Source organism: Pseudorasbora parva, chromosome 6 (assembly GCF_024679245.1).
Source record: "Pseudorasbora parva isolate DD20220531a chromosome 6, ASM2467924v1, whole genome shotgun sequence".
Taxonomy (NCBI): Eukaryota; Metazoa; Chordata; class Actinopteri; order Cypriniformes; family Gobionidae; genus Pseudorasbora; species Pseudorasbora parva.
Genome location: NC_090177.1, coordinates 29,452,638 through 29,469,183, shown reverse-complemented (window position 1 = coordinate 29,469,183; position 16,546 = coordinate 29,452,638). Strand labels below are relative to the sequence as shown.

Below are 16,546 nucleotides of genomic sequence, written 5' to 3'. Positions count from 1 at the left end.
GGAGGGCGCCTATTCAAAACAAATGCGTAGTTTGATGATGCAAAGTTTGAGCGCAGCATCTTGGGAGATGTGGTCTTCACCTCATTGGATATTTTACTGCAAAAATACTACATAGTGCACCTTTAAGTACTCTTCCTTTTATATTTTATTTCATTTAAAGCCCAAGGCAACAAGTTTTTTTTTTTTTTCAGGCTTAACCTATGCCAACAGGTTTTTTAATTTATTTAACAAAAATGATTATCTCTTTATTTATAGGCAGCATGGCTAACTGTTTCATCTATGAATTAGTGAATGAGTAAAATAAAAATTGGTGCAAATGTGCTTCAGTTTATATAAAAATTAATAGGCCAATAGAAAACAGGACCATTGTATTTTATTTAGTTCCTTTGATTTCGGGTGAAATATGCCCTGGACAAGTTCATAATATTTATGAGACTAAACGTGTCTGGTGTTTGAAGTCGAGTCGTTGGGATTGGAATGGAGTCAATGGATTGTTTACAACTGACCTTTTACGCCTGAGCCAAACTTTTTTTCTGTGAAGCACTGCCTGAAGGACTGATATTATTAACCACTGTCTCTGGTTATAACAATACTGTCTATATAAGGATTAAGTGCAGGAATTCCAGAGGTATTTATTTTTAGGAGATCTTATTTCAGTCTATTGGCCACACCGTCTCCTCATTAGGCAGTGTTTAAAATCCACAGGGAGTCGGGATTTGAGCTCCAGTGACTGTGAGCTGCAGAATTTCACCGGTCATCCCTGCACTTTTGAGAGAATGTCATAAATTATTTCAGTTCATGCACATCCATTGAGGTCATGTTCATTAACTCTAACTGGATAAATGGAAAATAACTATGGCTGTTTGCTTAGTTATAGTTGGAAAGAATGTATTAAGGCCGTAACACGCCAAGCCTGTCGCTCGTGTTGACTGGCTCTAGGCCAAAAAGCTGCACTTGAACACACCACAAAGATTACAGGCGAATCAACCAGAATGTGCGATCTGCACCTTCGTGTAAGGAAATAAATAGGAAAATGGAAACCGAAACTAGGACTGCAGCTTGCTTACCATTTGGAATATCAGTCATGCTGATGACTCCAACAACATGTTAATGCTCAGGTAAGATGATGTAAAAGTAGAGCATATCTCTGTTCGACATGATCCAGGCAATGTGTAGAACACACCACAAAAACTAGCCCAACTTTTGCTCACCGATGGCCCAGCGTTTGCTAGCGTCTGACCGTTGGTGTGTTATGGCCAAGAGCTTGGGACTGGTTGAGTATAATGCCCATTTTGTGGGTTTTCACATGCTCATGATTGGTTTGACAATTCCACGGGACATTGTGACATTTCGTTCAGACATGATAGGAACCAGTGAGTAGGAACTACAGGCATCCCATCATCCTAGAGTGTGTCAGCTGGCACTGAGAGCAAATACCTACATACTTCATGCTATTTGCACCATGCCAAAGCACATTACTCTCTCCACAGGTGCAAGAACAACATTGTTGGCCGTCAGTGTGATAGATGTGTCCCAGGTTTCTATGGATACCCCAACTGTAGGCCATGTGACTGCAACGAGGCAGGAACCGAGATAGACGTGTGTGACTCCTTTACCGGACGCTGTTTATGCAAGGTGCCTCTTCCTCTCCTTCTGGGCCTCTCATATTATTTATAAATGAATTTATATGTCAGTTTTCTCTCAAAACGTCTCTGTTAAATCGATGACGTGTCGTCACTCAGGAAAATGTGGAGGGCTCTCACTGTGACCAGTGCAAACTGGGAACGTTCCATTTGGACCCCACTAACGCTAAAGGCTGCACCAAGTGCTTCTGCTTCGGAGCCACTGACCGCTGCCACAGCTCTGACAAACGGAGGAGTGAGGTACTGTTCCAAAGATTAAGACACAAATAATGAATTCTGTCACCTTTATACATACACATATACGCTACTGTTCGCTACCGTTGAATCTTCAGCCACAGTACAGTGTCATAGTAATCATATTTTTCCATTTGTCTGTTGAGTTGTCATCACTGTTTACACGCACAAAGAATTACAGTACAACCAGCGTATTCCATCTGCTTACAGATGAATCATTCAAAAAAGACTCACATATTTCAAATCTTACACTGAAAGACATCCCTGTATCATTATATGTGACTATTTTCAGTGAACCTTTGTGTACTGGAGGTTTGTGACTGGTGTAAAATATTACTTATAGTTTTGCTTTGATCTACAGATCATGGACATGGCTGGCTGGGTGCTATTGAGGAGTGACAGACAGGAAGTGCCTGTGTCCACGTATCTCGATCAAGATCTGGTTGAGGCCGATCTGAGTGATGTACCTGACGTCTCTCAGGACCTCCACTGGCATGCTCCTCCCAATTACCTTGGCGATAAAGTGAGTCCACAACAATTCATGATAGTAGGATAATGCATTCAGTCATGCATTTCTCTGATATGATCTTCTATATCTAGACTTTAAAGGTGCTCTCATCTCTATATTATGACGCCATGCCAGCTGCTTTGACATACGTTTCAACCGAGCTTATGGGTTAGCTGGGTCAGACAGTAAGGGGCCAGACAGACAGCTGAATCGCCATCAGATAGCTCACATTAAAGCTACAGGAAACATAAGGTTCAGACAAACAGTATAATCTGATAACTCACGCACACCTTGTTTGGTCTGGTGCTAAATGTTGATGCTGAGTTTCTTGATGATCGAGATTAAATGCAGGCTTAGTGCAGCCTTTTGTTGACTCAGGAATTTTACATATTATGCTCTTTTTCGAAGTTTTCATTTTGTTTATGGAGACTATTAGAATAGGGCTTCTTTTCACATATTTTACATTATTACAGCACCTCTATTCCCAGTCTGTCATTAATGCCTGTCTCTATGAAGTTCTTCCTTCTGAACCACTTCCGACTACTGTGTTGTGATTGACCAATTGCTTTAAAGCGTTTTGGAAATGCAACGTCCCTTGCAATAACAGCGAGTTTCAACGCACTACTAATGCAACTCAGCTAGGCCTTGTCCCTTTATTTTGTGTACGTCTTGGGTAAGAAATATTTAAAGATCATGAACTGAGAAATACAATTTCCTCTTTTTTTTTGAGTTTAACATTTTTTTTGAGTCACTGTACTATAAAAACATCCTGTAAGTTTCAGAACTCAAATCTTCTAAAACTTAAAAGGTTTAAGAAAAAAAAAAGCTGCGAAAAAAGCTGCGAAAATAATTTGTTTTGGATTTTGTGACATTTAAGATGTAATGAATTGAGATATCAACTTTCCCTTGAGCTTTTGATATAAAAGGTCATGGTAATATAAAACGACCCTGTAAGTTTCGGAGCTAAAAACATCCTTGTTAGTCAAAGAAAAGCTTTTACAGACAACAGGCCCAGCAAACATTCGTCATCTCATCTTGACGTCATCGACTGACGAAACACCGCCTCTACAGAATAATAAGCACGTGTAGTTCTGTAGTACACCGACTCATCGGATCATGCTAGCCAGCAGCAATAAACATGCCAATGAATATAGCAAGATATTGCACTATTCCTGGTTGTGGAAGAACACAGTCGCTGCATAAGCTTCCTTCAGATCCTAAATATTAGGAATGTGTGGTTGAACTCTATTTTGAATGAAGTTCCAGCTCACATGGGGAAGACAGTGGTGTTCACTTAATTTCACTGCGGGATCGTTTGAAATCGTTCACTCTCTCTTGGCTTGAAATTTGAAGGACGCGCGCATGTGTGTGTGCACGGTTAGCGCTAATATCGAACGTTCGTGTGGGCTATGTAATATAAAAATAATAGTCCAATCAATCGCAGGTGGATAAGAAATAAATCATTGTGTTTTTTTGATTTCGGTTGCCATTGTTAAAACAATCTCTCCTCTCCCTTAATGTGAACTGAACGGACAGGAGGATAGATATAACAGGAGCTGACGCTCATTAGATATGCAAATCTTATCCAATCCTAGCCGTGGGCGTTTACTTCAAAGTCTTCAGTGCGTCACATCCATCAAAACCCAGCGTTCAGGAGAGAGCCTCAAAACCAGTGTAGAAAATAGCTTATTACTTATTAGTTATGTTTTTGAATGTAAAAAACACACAAATGTCATTAGTTGACCTTAGACAACAGTATAACAAATTTAAAAAGCCAGTTCATGACACCTTTAAGACATAAAAGTCAGACGAAAGACCGCCACTGCAGTAATACTTAATTCATATGCAAAGTTGTTAGCCAATCATAGCAATGGGCGTTTCAACTGAAGTCTCACAGCAGACACGCACCTTTAAACAGAGTGGTCAAATTAGAGGGCCAAAATAAGGGTAGAAATTTGCTTTTTATTTCTAAACTGTGAACATTTTTTATGTGAAAATCATGCTAACATTATAAGTGCACTTCATGAAACATAAAATATAATGCAGTTCATGACCCCTTTAAACTATGACTACTGTGACATGTTTGTTTTTGAACAGTGATTACTGATATAAAGAATAACTCTCTTTTTGGAGTTACCTTCTGCTTGTAACTTTGCAGACCTTTTTTATGCTCAAAAAGCAACATAACACAAAGAAAGTCGAAAATGTAAGCAAGCATAATAGGTCCTCCTTAACCTGATTTCTGTTCTCTTTCCTTTGTGTAGGTGTCGTCCTACGGAGGCTATCTGCGCTACCGCCTGCACACCCAGACGATGCGAGGTGATGCTTTTCTGATTGTCGAGACCACCCGACCAGACATTATACTCAAGGTTACTCATTATACTCAGCATAGACTCTCACTCTGTCAAGTTTATTTAGAATCTTTACATAAAGTTGAAGTTCAGCTGAACTGAATATCTTTGTGTGTGTGTATGCCTGTTTGTGCAGGGAAATCAGATGACTCTGGTGTACATGGAAAGAGAGTATTCCTCTCCTGAAGACCCCCATGAGGGGATTGTCCACCTGGTGGAGGTGAGGAAATTAGTAACAAACACTACAAAAAAAACAACAACAAAAAAGAAAAAAAAGAATATGGTCTTCAGACATGAACAAACTAAATTGGTTGTATGCGCGAGTATAAATGATTCCACAAATGCTCAGTTGTTGTAACTCAAGTTTCCTCTTTCTAAAGGAGAGTTTCAGGCACGCTCAGACGGGGAACTCTGTGTCCCGTGAGGAGTTGATGATGGTGTTGGTGGCGCTGGAGTCCCTGCAGATCAGAGCGCTGCACTCTCAGTCTGCCCAGTCCGTGTCGCTGCGTGCTGCTGTGCTGGAGGTGGCAGAGAACCTGCCATCTGGTCGACATGCCAACAACGTTGAAATTTGTCTTTGCCCAGGACACTATCTAGGAGACTCATGTCAGGTAGTGCTTTAACAAAAACAAAGATTTTATTCAATCACTTCAATACAGTGGTTTAACAGTTTGACTAGAGTCTTTCTGTTTGGTAAACCCAGTTCCCTCTTACCGTTTATCATCGAAATCTCCTCCATATCACTTTTAAAATACAGCCTTCTGTGCAGTATCTAAATGGGTTGATATGTTTGTTGTAACTTGTATGCGCCGACTCGTGCATATGATCCGCGCTGCACTCTCGTGTCTCTAATCAACGGCTCTGGTCTAGACTGTCTAAAAACTGACCGGTTTTAGCCAAAACTTCAGCAGCGTAGGGGGCAGGCTTTAGATTCTAAAAAGCATTTTGATTGGACAGAATATTTAATGAGAAGGTGAAGATGATGTCATCAAAATCTGTAATTTGTTCAGTAGTATATTCCTGCACAACCGGAGGCTGCAGTTTAGTACCCCAGTTTCAGGACCGCAGTTCTAGGACCCTAGTTTTTTGTGACAGCGCCACCTACAGAACTGGATGATATAGCGGTGTGCTGCAGTTTCAGGACCTCAGGTCTACGACCCACGTGGTTTAGTTAGTAGCCTACATAGTATCAAGATATTTAATCTCAGGAGTATATTTTATGTGATTTTTAAAATTCAAAATGCATCAGTGGTTAATTACAAAGTGTGTAATACCTACTTTGAGTCACAATTTTAAATTTAAACAAATTAATTTACACAAAATATAAATGAAAAATGTAAATCAATCTTTTAAAAAAAAAGTTGAGTACCTTGAAAATCTTAGTTTCTTAGCTTTAATTATACTGTATATTGATTAACCTCCTTAAGTTTAACTAATTAGTATAATTAATTAGTATTAATATAAATATGGGATCAGTATATGCAGTCACTAAATTACAGCCAGATATTTTAAAGGTTGTTTAAAGGCAAGACAAGACTCAAGAATGATTGAAGAATATATATTTGTCTTTTTTTTTTTTTTTTTTATGTCAAAATTTGTGATTTATTAATTCATAGTTAGCAGCCATAACTTTGGCTATGTACATTTTGTTTCGGTTAAACGTTATAAAATAAAACTTGATTGAATATCGGTACTCACAGACGGATCTGTGTCCTTTGTCCATCTTAAATTAGTGTTTTGGTGATTCAATTCGGTAGGTGGTGCTGTCACAAAAAACTAGGGTCCTAGAACTGCGGTCTTAGAACTAGGGTCCTGAAACTGCAGCCTCCGGTTGTGCAGGAATACCCTTCTCAATTTGTTTTAACAGAAGTGAGAGACTGTAAGTTTTGAATGCTTATATCTCCTAAATGGGAATTTTGTCATTGTTTTGGAGCACACCAGCTTATTCATAACTTTAAGGCTGACATTGTCATACTAAAAGCTAAAAAACTTCAGTTTTGATTTCAGTGGACCTTTAAGTTTTAATACAATTAAATGTATGCATTTTTATTTTTATACAATTAAAATACGTGACTTTTATTTGGTTTATTTTCAAGCATCAAATATTTAAAATAAAATTAACATATTAATGAAATCATCCATTTGATGTTTAAAACTAGCTACATTTAACATGCTTATGTTATATTTTATGTAAAATAATGCTTTATCTAACATATCTCCCCAAAGAGATTCTTTAATGGTTTCAAAAAAGTAATAGTTTCTAGTTGTACCCTTTGTGTGGCAAACTCGTTCAATACAATTTTGAAACTGTTGACTAGAAGTATTTGAAATATGACTAGAAGCAATTCGCATGCAATATATTTGTCATAAAAGTCAGTCTGGCATGTTTTATTACCCATTATATTTTATATTGCATGTTTTATTACCCATCCTATCCCATTCCATCCCATCCCATCAGAAATACAGAGTAATGCAATATAAGTAATTAAGAAGAGAGTATTGCAGTTGTTTAAACTGAGTTTCTTTCTGGTGAACACAAAAGAAGATATTTTAAGAATATTAAAATTTAAGATATTTTAACACAAAAGAAGATATTCTGAATTTGGTAATCAGACAGTTGATCAATCAATCAACTTTATTTATATAGTACTTTTACAATCACGATTGTGTCAAAGCAGATCAGTGTTAAAAAGGATAATATTGCAACAAAATTAGATTTGGCTGTACAGTCGTTCTGGAGAAAACAGTGATGTTATCAGCTTATTTTAATTTATCATATAGCGATAATGTTGGCATATCCGTATTATAGTTTATAGAATTAAGTAAAACCTAATTCATAAATTTTATTTGTATAATTAGTTGAATAACTTTGATCATAATTTTAGTGTCCCCAACTGAGCAAGCCAAGCCAAAGGCGACACTGGCAAGGAACCAAAACTCCATCGGGGCATGATGGAGAAAAATAAACCTTGGGAGAAACCAGACTCAGTCGGGGTGCCAGTTCTCCTCTGGCCTATTAACACACCATGTATGATTATTATTCTGGCAACCTTACAGGTCAGAAATCATATTAGATCGGAATATTCAAAATTTCAGGGTATCACGGAAGAGGCGGGTTTATTTAGGATGGTGTGTCGATTAAACAAGAGTATGAATACATGAAAGATCGGAATTTTTGCGCCTGAGACGGGTTTTTGAGCATGACGTGTCGGTGAGACAAATTCAGTGGAGACACCAATTGACACTCCAGGATGTGTTGGTCATGTCCAGACGCAGGTCCACCATCCGATCCGGACACGGCCCGGATCCGGGATAAACCTCAGGATAAACAGAGAGACTAACATTAGCATAGATGCCACTCTTTTTATGATGTAACGAGTACATCAGGTGTTATGGGAAGTGTTCCCGGTTCCGGCTGAACTAGTTAATGCAGCCTAACAATCAGTCAATTGTTAATGGTAGATGGTACTTTTTGATGGCAAGTTGATGGTAGATGGTACTTTTTTCATTTTAGGGTGAACTATCCCTTTAACATGTTCATTTCTTCCTCTCCTTCTCTCAGAAATGTGCCCCAGGCTACTACAGAGACACTAAAGGGCTGTTCCTCGGGAAGTGTGTCCCCTGCAACTGTAACGGTCACTCGGATCAGTGTCTGGATGGCTCTGGGGTATGCGTGGTGAGTTCAGCTCACTAAGTCATATATAAATCACATAACAGACTTCATCATGGGCGATATATTGCTATTGCACATCCCACTGGGTATAGTAAAATGTCAAACTTCATGGAAAACAAAGTCGTAAATTCAAGAATGGATGTCGAAGCAGAACTTAGGCACGAAGTTCAAATAGGCACTTTAACTCTTCATACACAGAACTGCCGCCACAACACCGCTGGAAACCATTGCGAGAAGTGCCAAGGCGGTTTTCATGGTAACAACACAGTTGATGGCCACGCAGTGTCCTGCTCCAGCTGCCCCTGCCCGCTGCAAGTGGCTTCAAACAAGTCAGCACTCTTATTTCATCATCTGGAAAACTAATTTACTATTTACTGTTTTATTTACTGTCTTTAATCTCTAATAAGAGTTGATTTCAGAGCTGGATATCCCAGCATGCCTCATTTTCAGAGTAAAGGATGTTGTCTGTTTGATCTTGTTATCAGTTTTGCCATTCGCTGTGTGGATAAGCCCAATCAAATGCGATGTCTGTGTATGCCTGGTTATGCTGGACCCAAGTGTGAAAGGTAGTTATGAAACATGCACTTTTTTAATTTTTATTTTTGGCAATTTATTATTAATCAATAATAATTATTATATAATACATGCTACTATTTTTCATAATAACAAATATAAATTAAAATAGGTTGTCGATTTTACTTATTAACATGATAGTTCACCCAAAAATGAAAATGATGTCATCATTTAGTCACTCTCAAGTTGTTTCAAACCTGGATAAGTTTCTTTCTTCTGCTGAACACAAAGGAAGACATTTGGAAGAATGTTTGTAACCAAGCAGATAGATGATAGAAGATCTGCTTGGATCAAATAAAACATTTATTTCTAAAGCTACTTTTTGTAATGTTTTTTTGATGCTTTTCTCATTTAACGCAATGATTTTAAATGATATTTTCGGGTCATTTATCAGCCAAATTTGATGTGCGATCTTATTTGATAAAAATTTTTAATCACTTGACAAAATAAAAATGCTATAATAATAAAATGATTATACATTTATTCTATTAAATTACATTTGTGAATTTATTAATTAAAAATATATAATATACATATATTATTATTATTATTATTATTATTATTATTAAGTCACTTAGAAAATCATAAAAGAAAATCTCTAAATTAATTATTTTCTACATAATGCAGGTGTGCGCCAGGTTACTATGGAAACCCATTGGTGATTGGCAGCACATGCCAGCCGTGCAACTGCAATGGAAACTCAGACCCCAACATGTTGTTCAGCGACTGCCACGCTTTGACGGGCGAGTGTCAGAGCTGCATGCACAACTCCGCCGGGCCGCACTGTGAAATCTGCGCTCCTGGTTTCTACGGGGATGCCATCACAGCCAAGAACTGCACCCGTAGGGCATCTTTTATATACCCTAAGTGATCTGTAATCTGGAAGGTGTTTAAAGTGTTCTCATGATTGTTTATTTCCCCCCAACTGCACGATCCAGGATGTAACTGCTCTCCTTGTGGCACTGCACATTGTGACCCTCGCTCCGGGCAGTGCCACTGTAAGCCTGGAGTGGTGGGATCCCACTGTGACCGCTGTGAGGTAAGTGTGCTTATCTTGTTAGTCTTTATTGTTTTGTCGCAGTAGTTGATGGCAATCTTTTTTTTCCCTGTTTTTGTTTAGGATGGGGCATTTGGCTTTGATTCCTGCACCGGCTGCCGTAAGTGTGATTGTGATGCAGCAGCGGCGTTGGTTCAGCCATGCGACCCTGTTAACGGCTCGTGTTCCTGTCGTCCTGGGGTCAATGGACCGAACTGCCGCCAGTGTGCTCCAGGTCACTGGGGCTACAGCCCTAATGGCTGCAAGAGTGAGTCTAAAGCACACATAGGAGGACAAAACAGGAGGAAATTGTACACATTATTAGTTGATTTTAATGAGGAGTGTGTGTGTGTGTGGTCTGTAGAGTGTGAGTGTATGGGAGGTCACTGTGACCCTCGAACAGGAGAGTGCCGCTGCTCAGTAGGTCTGACAGGGAAGCAGTGTGACACGTGTCTTAGCCAGCACAGTGTCCCGGTGCATCAAGGAGTAGATGTTCGCTGTCAGCGTGAGTACTGCTTCACTGGACTGGGCAACACACACTTCATTCACACACATATTCATTCGTTTTGATCTTTAGAGACTTCTTTTAAAAACATTCAAGAATCTTACCAACCCCAAACTTTTGAATGGTGGTGTGTTGTATATACTCTCACTTAATAACTGAATTATTAATCGAGTCAAAAATTAATTTGCTCGCGGCGCTCTGTCAATACAAATGCAAAGTAACCAATATTTTTGTGGGTCCCAGTTGATTTCACTCATCAGATGGCGATTGATATGCATTATGTGTTTAGCCTGTGACAGCTGTGTGATGGTGCTGCTGGAGGATCTGGAAAAGATAAACCAGCTTTATCAGTCCGTTGCCAATCAGCTGACCAGCCTCAATGCCAGCTCAATGGCCTGGGCTCAACTAAACCGCCTCAATGCATCCATCGAGGACATTGCTGTGAGTCTCGCTCTCTTTCAGACACAAACACTCTCTCAGACTTTTACATTTTAGGATTTGTCCCACTTTAAAATTTAGTTGTGTGTTATTATAATTGTATCTAACTATAATTGTATGCCGCAGAACGACATAACAAACTACAACAGCACTCTGGACGAGAGCAGGAACCGGGCCGATGTGTTGGAGGGAGAGCTGCAAATCATCAACTCAGATATTAAAGAGTTAGAAGAGAAGGTATGAGAACATGCCATCGGATGAACTTATTCTGTTTTCAAATCAAAGGGACCATAAAACAATTTGACCATATTGACTAGGAGTTGGTGTATGTGTGTCTGTGTATTAGGCCTCGGCCACACAAAAGAAAGGAGATGCTTTAGAGAACAACACTAACTCTACACGCACCAGAGCACATGACCTGCTTGGATTCATCAAAGGCATCATGAGAGATGTGCAAGGTGGGAAGTAGAACAAACAACAACAAAAAACGTCTTGTTAGATTTACCCCTTATACTTAAAGATTAAAGCCCCATTCAACTGGCTGCTTTTTTGCATATGCCCAGACATTATAATGCAGGTGAACCGGACTGCCCACAATGAGACCGAGGTGACCGATGAGAAGGATCTGTCTAGAAAGATAGAAGAGGTGGAGTCCATGCTCAGAGAGATGCGCTTCAGGGGCTTTGACTTCCAGATGAATATAGCAGAAAATGAGCTGGAGCAAGCCAACAAGTGTGAGTGACAGGACAAATCAGGTCTATAAAGAAATATTCATCAGCAGTCTCAGCCCTATTCATTTTATTGTGTAACATTTAAATGATCATTTTATAACCTTTCTAAGCCAATAATCCTTTATAAGTACTATTGGATTGTAAAAATGGTAACACTTTACTTATAATGCATAATACGTTTTTTAATACATTAATTATGCCTTGTAATGCATCTTATGGATAACAATAATTACAGTTATAATACATTATTATACTTGTATACTATTATACTATCTATTCACACCTTTAGAAAGTATAATGCATTACAAACACATCACAAACGACCAAATTCAGATATCAAGGAATCTGCAAAAAATATTACAATAGATTACAAATTTGGTTACAATTATCATGCATAACAGCGTATATTATTAATACTTTTATAATGTATTATACACAAAAAAATAAAGTGGCTTCAAATAAAGTGTTACTAAAAAAAGGACACTTTTGTATTCACCTTTAAATGTGCTACATGTTTTTACTGCGTTCAAAAGGGATGATCCTTGACCTTCACAGTTGTTGTCTCTCTGTAGTGGTAGATCGTGTGAAAAACGAGGTTACAAACCGGACGCTAAGTAATGAAGCTGTGGCAGAGAACGTCAAAAACAAACTGAACCAGTTCAATCAGCAGCTGATGGACCTGAGAGATGCCCTGAATGAGGCCGTCAACAACACAGCACACACCGTAGAAGCCAACAAGATTAACCAGAAACGCATGGAGGAGATCCAGGTGATCATTCAAACACACGGACACACACCCAGGATTGGGGACAATTCTGGAATTTGAGCCTGAATTGGACACACATCATAATCTGCTTTATCAGAATCTGCATAGAGATTTTAATTCAAAAGCGCAGGAAGAACTATCTACTGAACTGCATTTCAATTCAAACGCACATTATCATGTTTTCTAGAAAATAATAAATAACCTGCGAGAGAAGCAGATGGAGGTGGAGAAACAGCTGCAGATGGCAGAGGATGATGTGACAAACGTCAACGACCTGCTCTCCATGCTCCAGGACTCCAAAGAGGTACATACAATCATCACATTTCTGTTTTTACCATCAATGAACCTCACTAAGCATATGCATGCTGTCTCTGGATGCTGTTCATGATATCAGGATTATGAGCGTCTGGCCGCTCAGTTGGACGGAGCAAGACAGCCCTTAGCTGAGAAGGTGCAGAAGTACGCGCCAGCGGCCAATAAAATTCCCCTGGTGGAGGCTGCTGAGAAACATGCTGAAATACTGGACCAGCTTGCCAAAAATCTTTCCAGGTGTGTCTATTATATATTGTAATGGTCAACTTATATCGGTACATTTAAACGACAATGATGTACTAAAAACTGAAGTTGTAAAGATGACAATTTTGTCAAAATGTTCCGCTGTTTCATGCCTGGCCAGTAGGTGGCAATGCCACTTTGTAAAAAACACTACACGCCTGTAGACTGAACATGTTCTAGGCATGTGCATTGATGTCACCATTTTCAAAAATTAGCATTTTTGTATTATACAGTTTGACAATAATGATATTGTTTTCAATAACTTGCACTTTGAAACCCTATTTTTTTAGTTTACTTTTTCAGGGGCCCCAAAATGCCAAAGTCGTGTAAATGAACGGCCAAAACACATAAAGAAAATTCAGTTTTTAGTTGAAAACATTAAACGGCCTCTTAGTGGATGATTGTAAGGTTTGTATCTAGATAGCAGTCTGATGGCCAATGCAATGCATGTATGTAATTTAATGTTAGCAAAGGTGAACAATTATTTTATACACATTGATCATTAAAAATGTTTTACACAGACATAAAAAACAAAGACAATAAAGAACTATTTTTATTTTAATTAAAATAATTAAAGTAACAAAAATGGCTAGGATTAAAGGTGCACTATGTAGTATTTTTGCAGTAAAATATCCAAAAACCACTAGGCCAGTGTTATACTTTTTGTTCAGTTGAGTTCTTACAATATTCCAATTATTTCCAACTATTTGTAAATTGTGAGAAAATTTATATTTTAACCTAGGAACCGGGACGTCTGAGGGAGTCGCCTGTCAAATGTGTCATATCTGTGTTACCCTCGGTTTCCGGTTTTATTCTGCAGAAACGCTTTACTCTTAGAAGTGTGAACAAGTGTCACAGCAGCCGCTGAGCAAACGCACAGAGTAACGTCATAACATCATTTTAAACACACTTAAATGTATCTGATATGATAAACAGATCTGCTTTACCTCACACTCATGACCGAAAAAGCAGAAATGGTCCCGGCGTCTGTGTCCCGTCATAATAAAAGTCCTGTCGCTTGTGAGGTGTGTGTTCCGCAACAATCACTCCAGCGGTCTTGCTCAGCTCCTCAACACTCGGTCCTGCTCTGCTTCATACTACAGTAACGTTAATAATCACATCCATGAACATGATATCTGCCCGAGTCCTATCCCGATTCTTTCCCACCGGCTGTGAGGTGAAGACCACATGTCCCAACATTCTGAGCTCAAACTTGCCGTCATCAAACTACGCCTTTGTTCTGAAGAGGGAACCTCCAGCAGACGGAACAATTACATAGTGCAGCTTTAATAATAAAAAAGGAAAAATGTATTTAAGCACATAAACTGAATTGTTACTAGTTGCTAGTCAATAACAAAATTGACATAAGAAAGCATTCATTCTGCCATATTGCATGTTGCATTTTCTCTTATTCATAGTAATATCAGTGTACCGTCTCTGTATATCTAAAGTCTTTAGTATTAGTCAGTATATTGGCTTGGCCATATATACTATACATACTTGTATCCTCTAATGTGACCTCTTCTAATATGTTGAATGTGTTTTTATATGTTGAATGTGTAATATTGCTCTGTGTTTGTTGTTTTGTTGTGCAGTCTGATATCCGGCTCCAATCAAGACGGTTTCATACAGCGTGCTCTGAACGCATCTCGCGCGTACACTAACATTATAAACAGTATGCTGGAGGCTGAGACCGCCGCTAAGAAAGCCAATGAATCTTCTACTGAGGCTCTGACGGTACAGTCAAGCGCACTCTCCATGCACATCACTGCACCTTTATTAATGCATCTTTATTACTCTTTAAACATGAATACATACACTCAGGCTATTCACCTTAAGTCACATACATTTTATTGTTTCTTTATATCTAGAACATAAAAGACAAAGACCTGGCCATGCAAGCTTCTGCACTGAAGAATCAGAGTATTGAGCTTGTGAATGCAGCAGAGGAACTAAATAACAGCAGTCAAAGTAAGAACAGCAAACTACTGTGGATCTGGATTTAACCGCCACCTCCACACTTTTCTCAAGGTACATCTTGGTTGTTGTGAGCCTCTTTCTAATGAGGGCATCTACTACATCTCTGTCAGGTTTAAAGCCACACGTGGACTCCATAAAGAAAGGTTTGCAGGATGCTGAAAAGAAGAAAGAGGAGATGCTTCAAGATCTAAAAAAAATTCAGGATAGCCTCAATGTCAGCCGAGGTCAGAGGTCAAAGTCTTCCGAGGTCCATTGTGACCTAACTAATAACAAGCTAAATACATAGACTACCATTCAAAATGGTATAATGTTGGGGTTGTTAAAATGTTTCCATGTTTTTGAAAGAGGTCTGTTATGCTCAACACGGCTTTTAATGCATTCTTGCTGAATAAAAGTAATATTTATTTTAAACATATATTATCGACCCCAAACTTTTGAACGCTAGTGTATATTAGTAGTGTATTTGAGTCTGTCGGGAAACTAGATGTTTTCCTTTATTAAGGAAATAATTATTGTTGAAATGTGTTTGAAATGTTGCAGACGACATAGCGAACGACATTACAGCAGCTAAGAGTGCGGTGGAGCAGGCTAACAACACGGTGGCTAATGTTAGCAATGCGCTGGCTCCCATTCAGAAACAGCTGGAGGAATGGCAGAAGCAGTACGGAGACTCCAACGCCACCAGCGATGATATCAACAAAGCCCTTAGTGACGCCAACACGTCAGGTGCGTGTGAGGGAGCGCTCGTGTGTGAGCGTTTGTGATCTTGACCTGCCTTTCATAGCCCAGTGTGTTTCCATGTCCCTGCAGTGGCGGCGCTGAGCGACACTCTTCCTCAGCTGATAAAGAAGTTGGATCGTCTGCAGAACTCCTCATTTCAGCCATCCAACATCTCCGACAGCATCCAGAGGATCCGCCAGCTCATTGAGAAGGCTCGCAACGCTGCCAACAAGGTCTCTTCAGAAAGTCTCCCTTTTTTTAAATGGATACTCCACCGTTTTTTCATATTAAACTATGTTATTCCCTTAACTAAGACGAGTGTATAAATCCCTCTCTCATCTCAGTGTGTGCTCTTAATCGCTCTGACACGTGGTGACATTCTGATAGCATTTAGCTTAGCCCACTAAGCCCAGTTCATTCACTATGGTACCAAACAGAGATCAAGTTAGAAGCGTCAGAAGTTATCAGATCGTCACCGCACGTCAGAGCGATTAAGTGCACACACTGAGAAGAGTGAGGTATGTATCAAGTCTTAAACTGGGTGCACACGGTGTGCGATTTTGGCCACGATTTGGCCATCTGAGACAAATTATGCAAATCCTAAAAGATTCCTCTAATCCTAGGCTAAAATCTGACGTCTTTGGTCGTTAGTTTGACCACCGGCAGCCGATTAATGAGCGCTGCGATCAAATTTTACCTCATACGAAATTCTGGCAGTGTCTGAAGATTTGGCACACAATCCTGCAGTGACTTCTACGACGACAGTCAAATATCTCGATTTTTCAAGACAAACTATGACCAAAACGAGAGCTAGAGATTTGTTTGTAGCCAGC

The 16,546-nt window shown here is 39.2% G+C and overlaps 1 protein-coding gene across 1 annotated transcript in view; it reads left to right on the top strand.

The window, feature by feature from the left end:
• lama5 (laminin, alpha 5) overlaps positions 1 to 16,546 on the top strand; it is an 88,182-nt gene that overhangs the window by 58,682 nt on the left and 12,954 nt on the right. Inside the window, exons 36-60 of the mRNA XM_067446602.1 lie at positions 1,491 to 1,635; positions 1,743 to 1,883; positions 2,239 to 2,400; positions 4,650 to 4,754; positions 4,873 to 4,956; positions 5,117 to 5,347; positions 8,299 to 8,412; positions 8,608 to 8,738; positions 8,895 to 8,975; positions 9,610 to 9,824; positions 9,921 to 10,021; positions 10,103 to 10,286; positions 10,383 to 10,523; positions 10,813 to 10,964; positions 11,088 to 11,198; positions 11,308 to 11,419; positions 11,525 to 11,695; positions 12,265 to 12,461; positions 12,646 to 12,762; positions 12,853 to 13,007; positions 14,609 to 14,750; positions 14,885 to 14,984; positions 15,104 to 15,217; positions 15,534 to 15,719; positions 15,804 to 15,946. Of these exons, the coding sequence (XP_067302703.1) occupies positions 1,491 to 1,635; positions 1,743 to 1,883; positions 2,239 to 2,400; positions 4,650 to 4,754; positions 4,873 to 4,956; positions 5,117 to 5,347; positions 8,299 to 8,412; positions 8,608 to 8,738; positions 8,895 to 8,975; positions 9,610 to 9,824; positions 9,921 to 10,021; positions 10,103 to 10,286; positions 10,383 to 10,523; positions 10,813 to 10,964; positions 11,088 to 11,198; positions 11,308 to 11,419; positions 11,525 to 11,695; positions 12,265 to 12,461; positions 12,646 to 12,762; positions 12,853 to 13,007; positions 14,609 to 14,750; positions 14,885 to 14,984; positions 15,104 to 15,217; positions 15,534 to 15,719; positions 15,804 to 15,946 (3,535 nt within the window). The remainder of the gene's footprint in view (positions 1 to 1,490; positions 1,636 to 1,742; positions 1,884 to 2,238; positions 2,401 to 4,649; positions 4,755 to 4,872; positions 4,957 to 5,116; positions 5,348 to 8,298; positions 8,413 to 8,607; positions 8,739 to 8,894; positions 8,976 to 9,609; positions 9,825 to 9,920; positions 10,022 to 10,102; positions 10,287 to 10,382; positions 10,524 to 10,812; positions 10,965 to 11,087; positions 11,199 to 11,307; positions 11,420 to 11,524; positions 11,696 to 12,264; positions 12,462 to 12,645; positions 12,763 to 12,852; positions 13,008 to 14,608; positions 14,751 to 14,884; positions 14,985 to 15,103; positions 15,218 to 15,533; positions 15,720 to 15,803; positions 15,947 to 16,546) is intronic.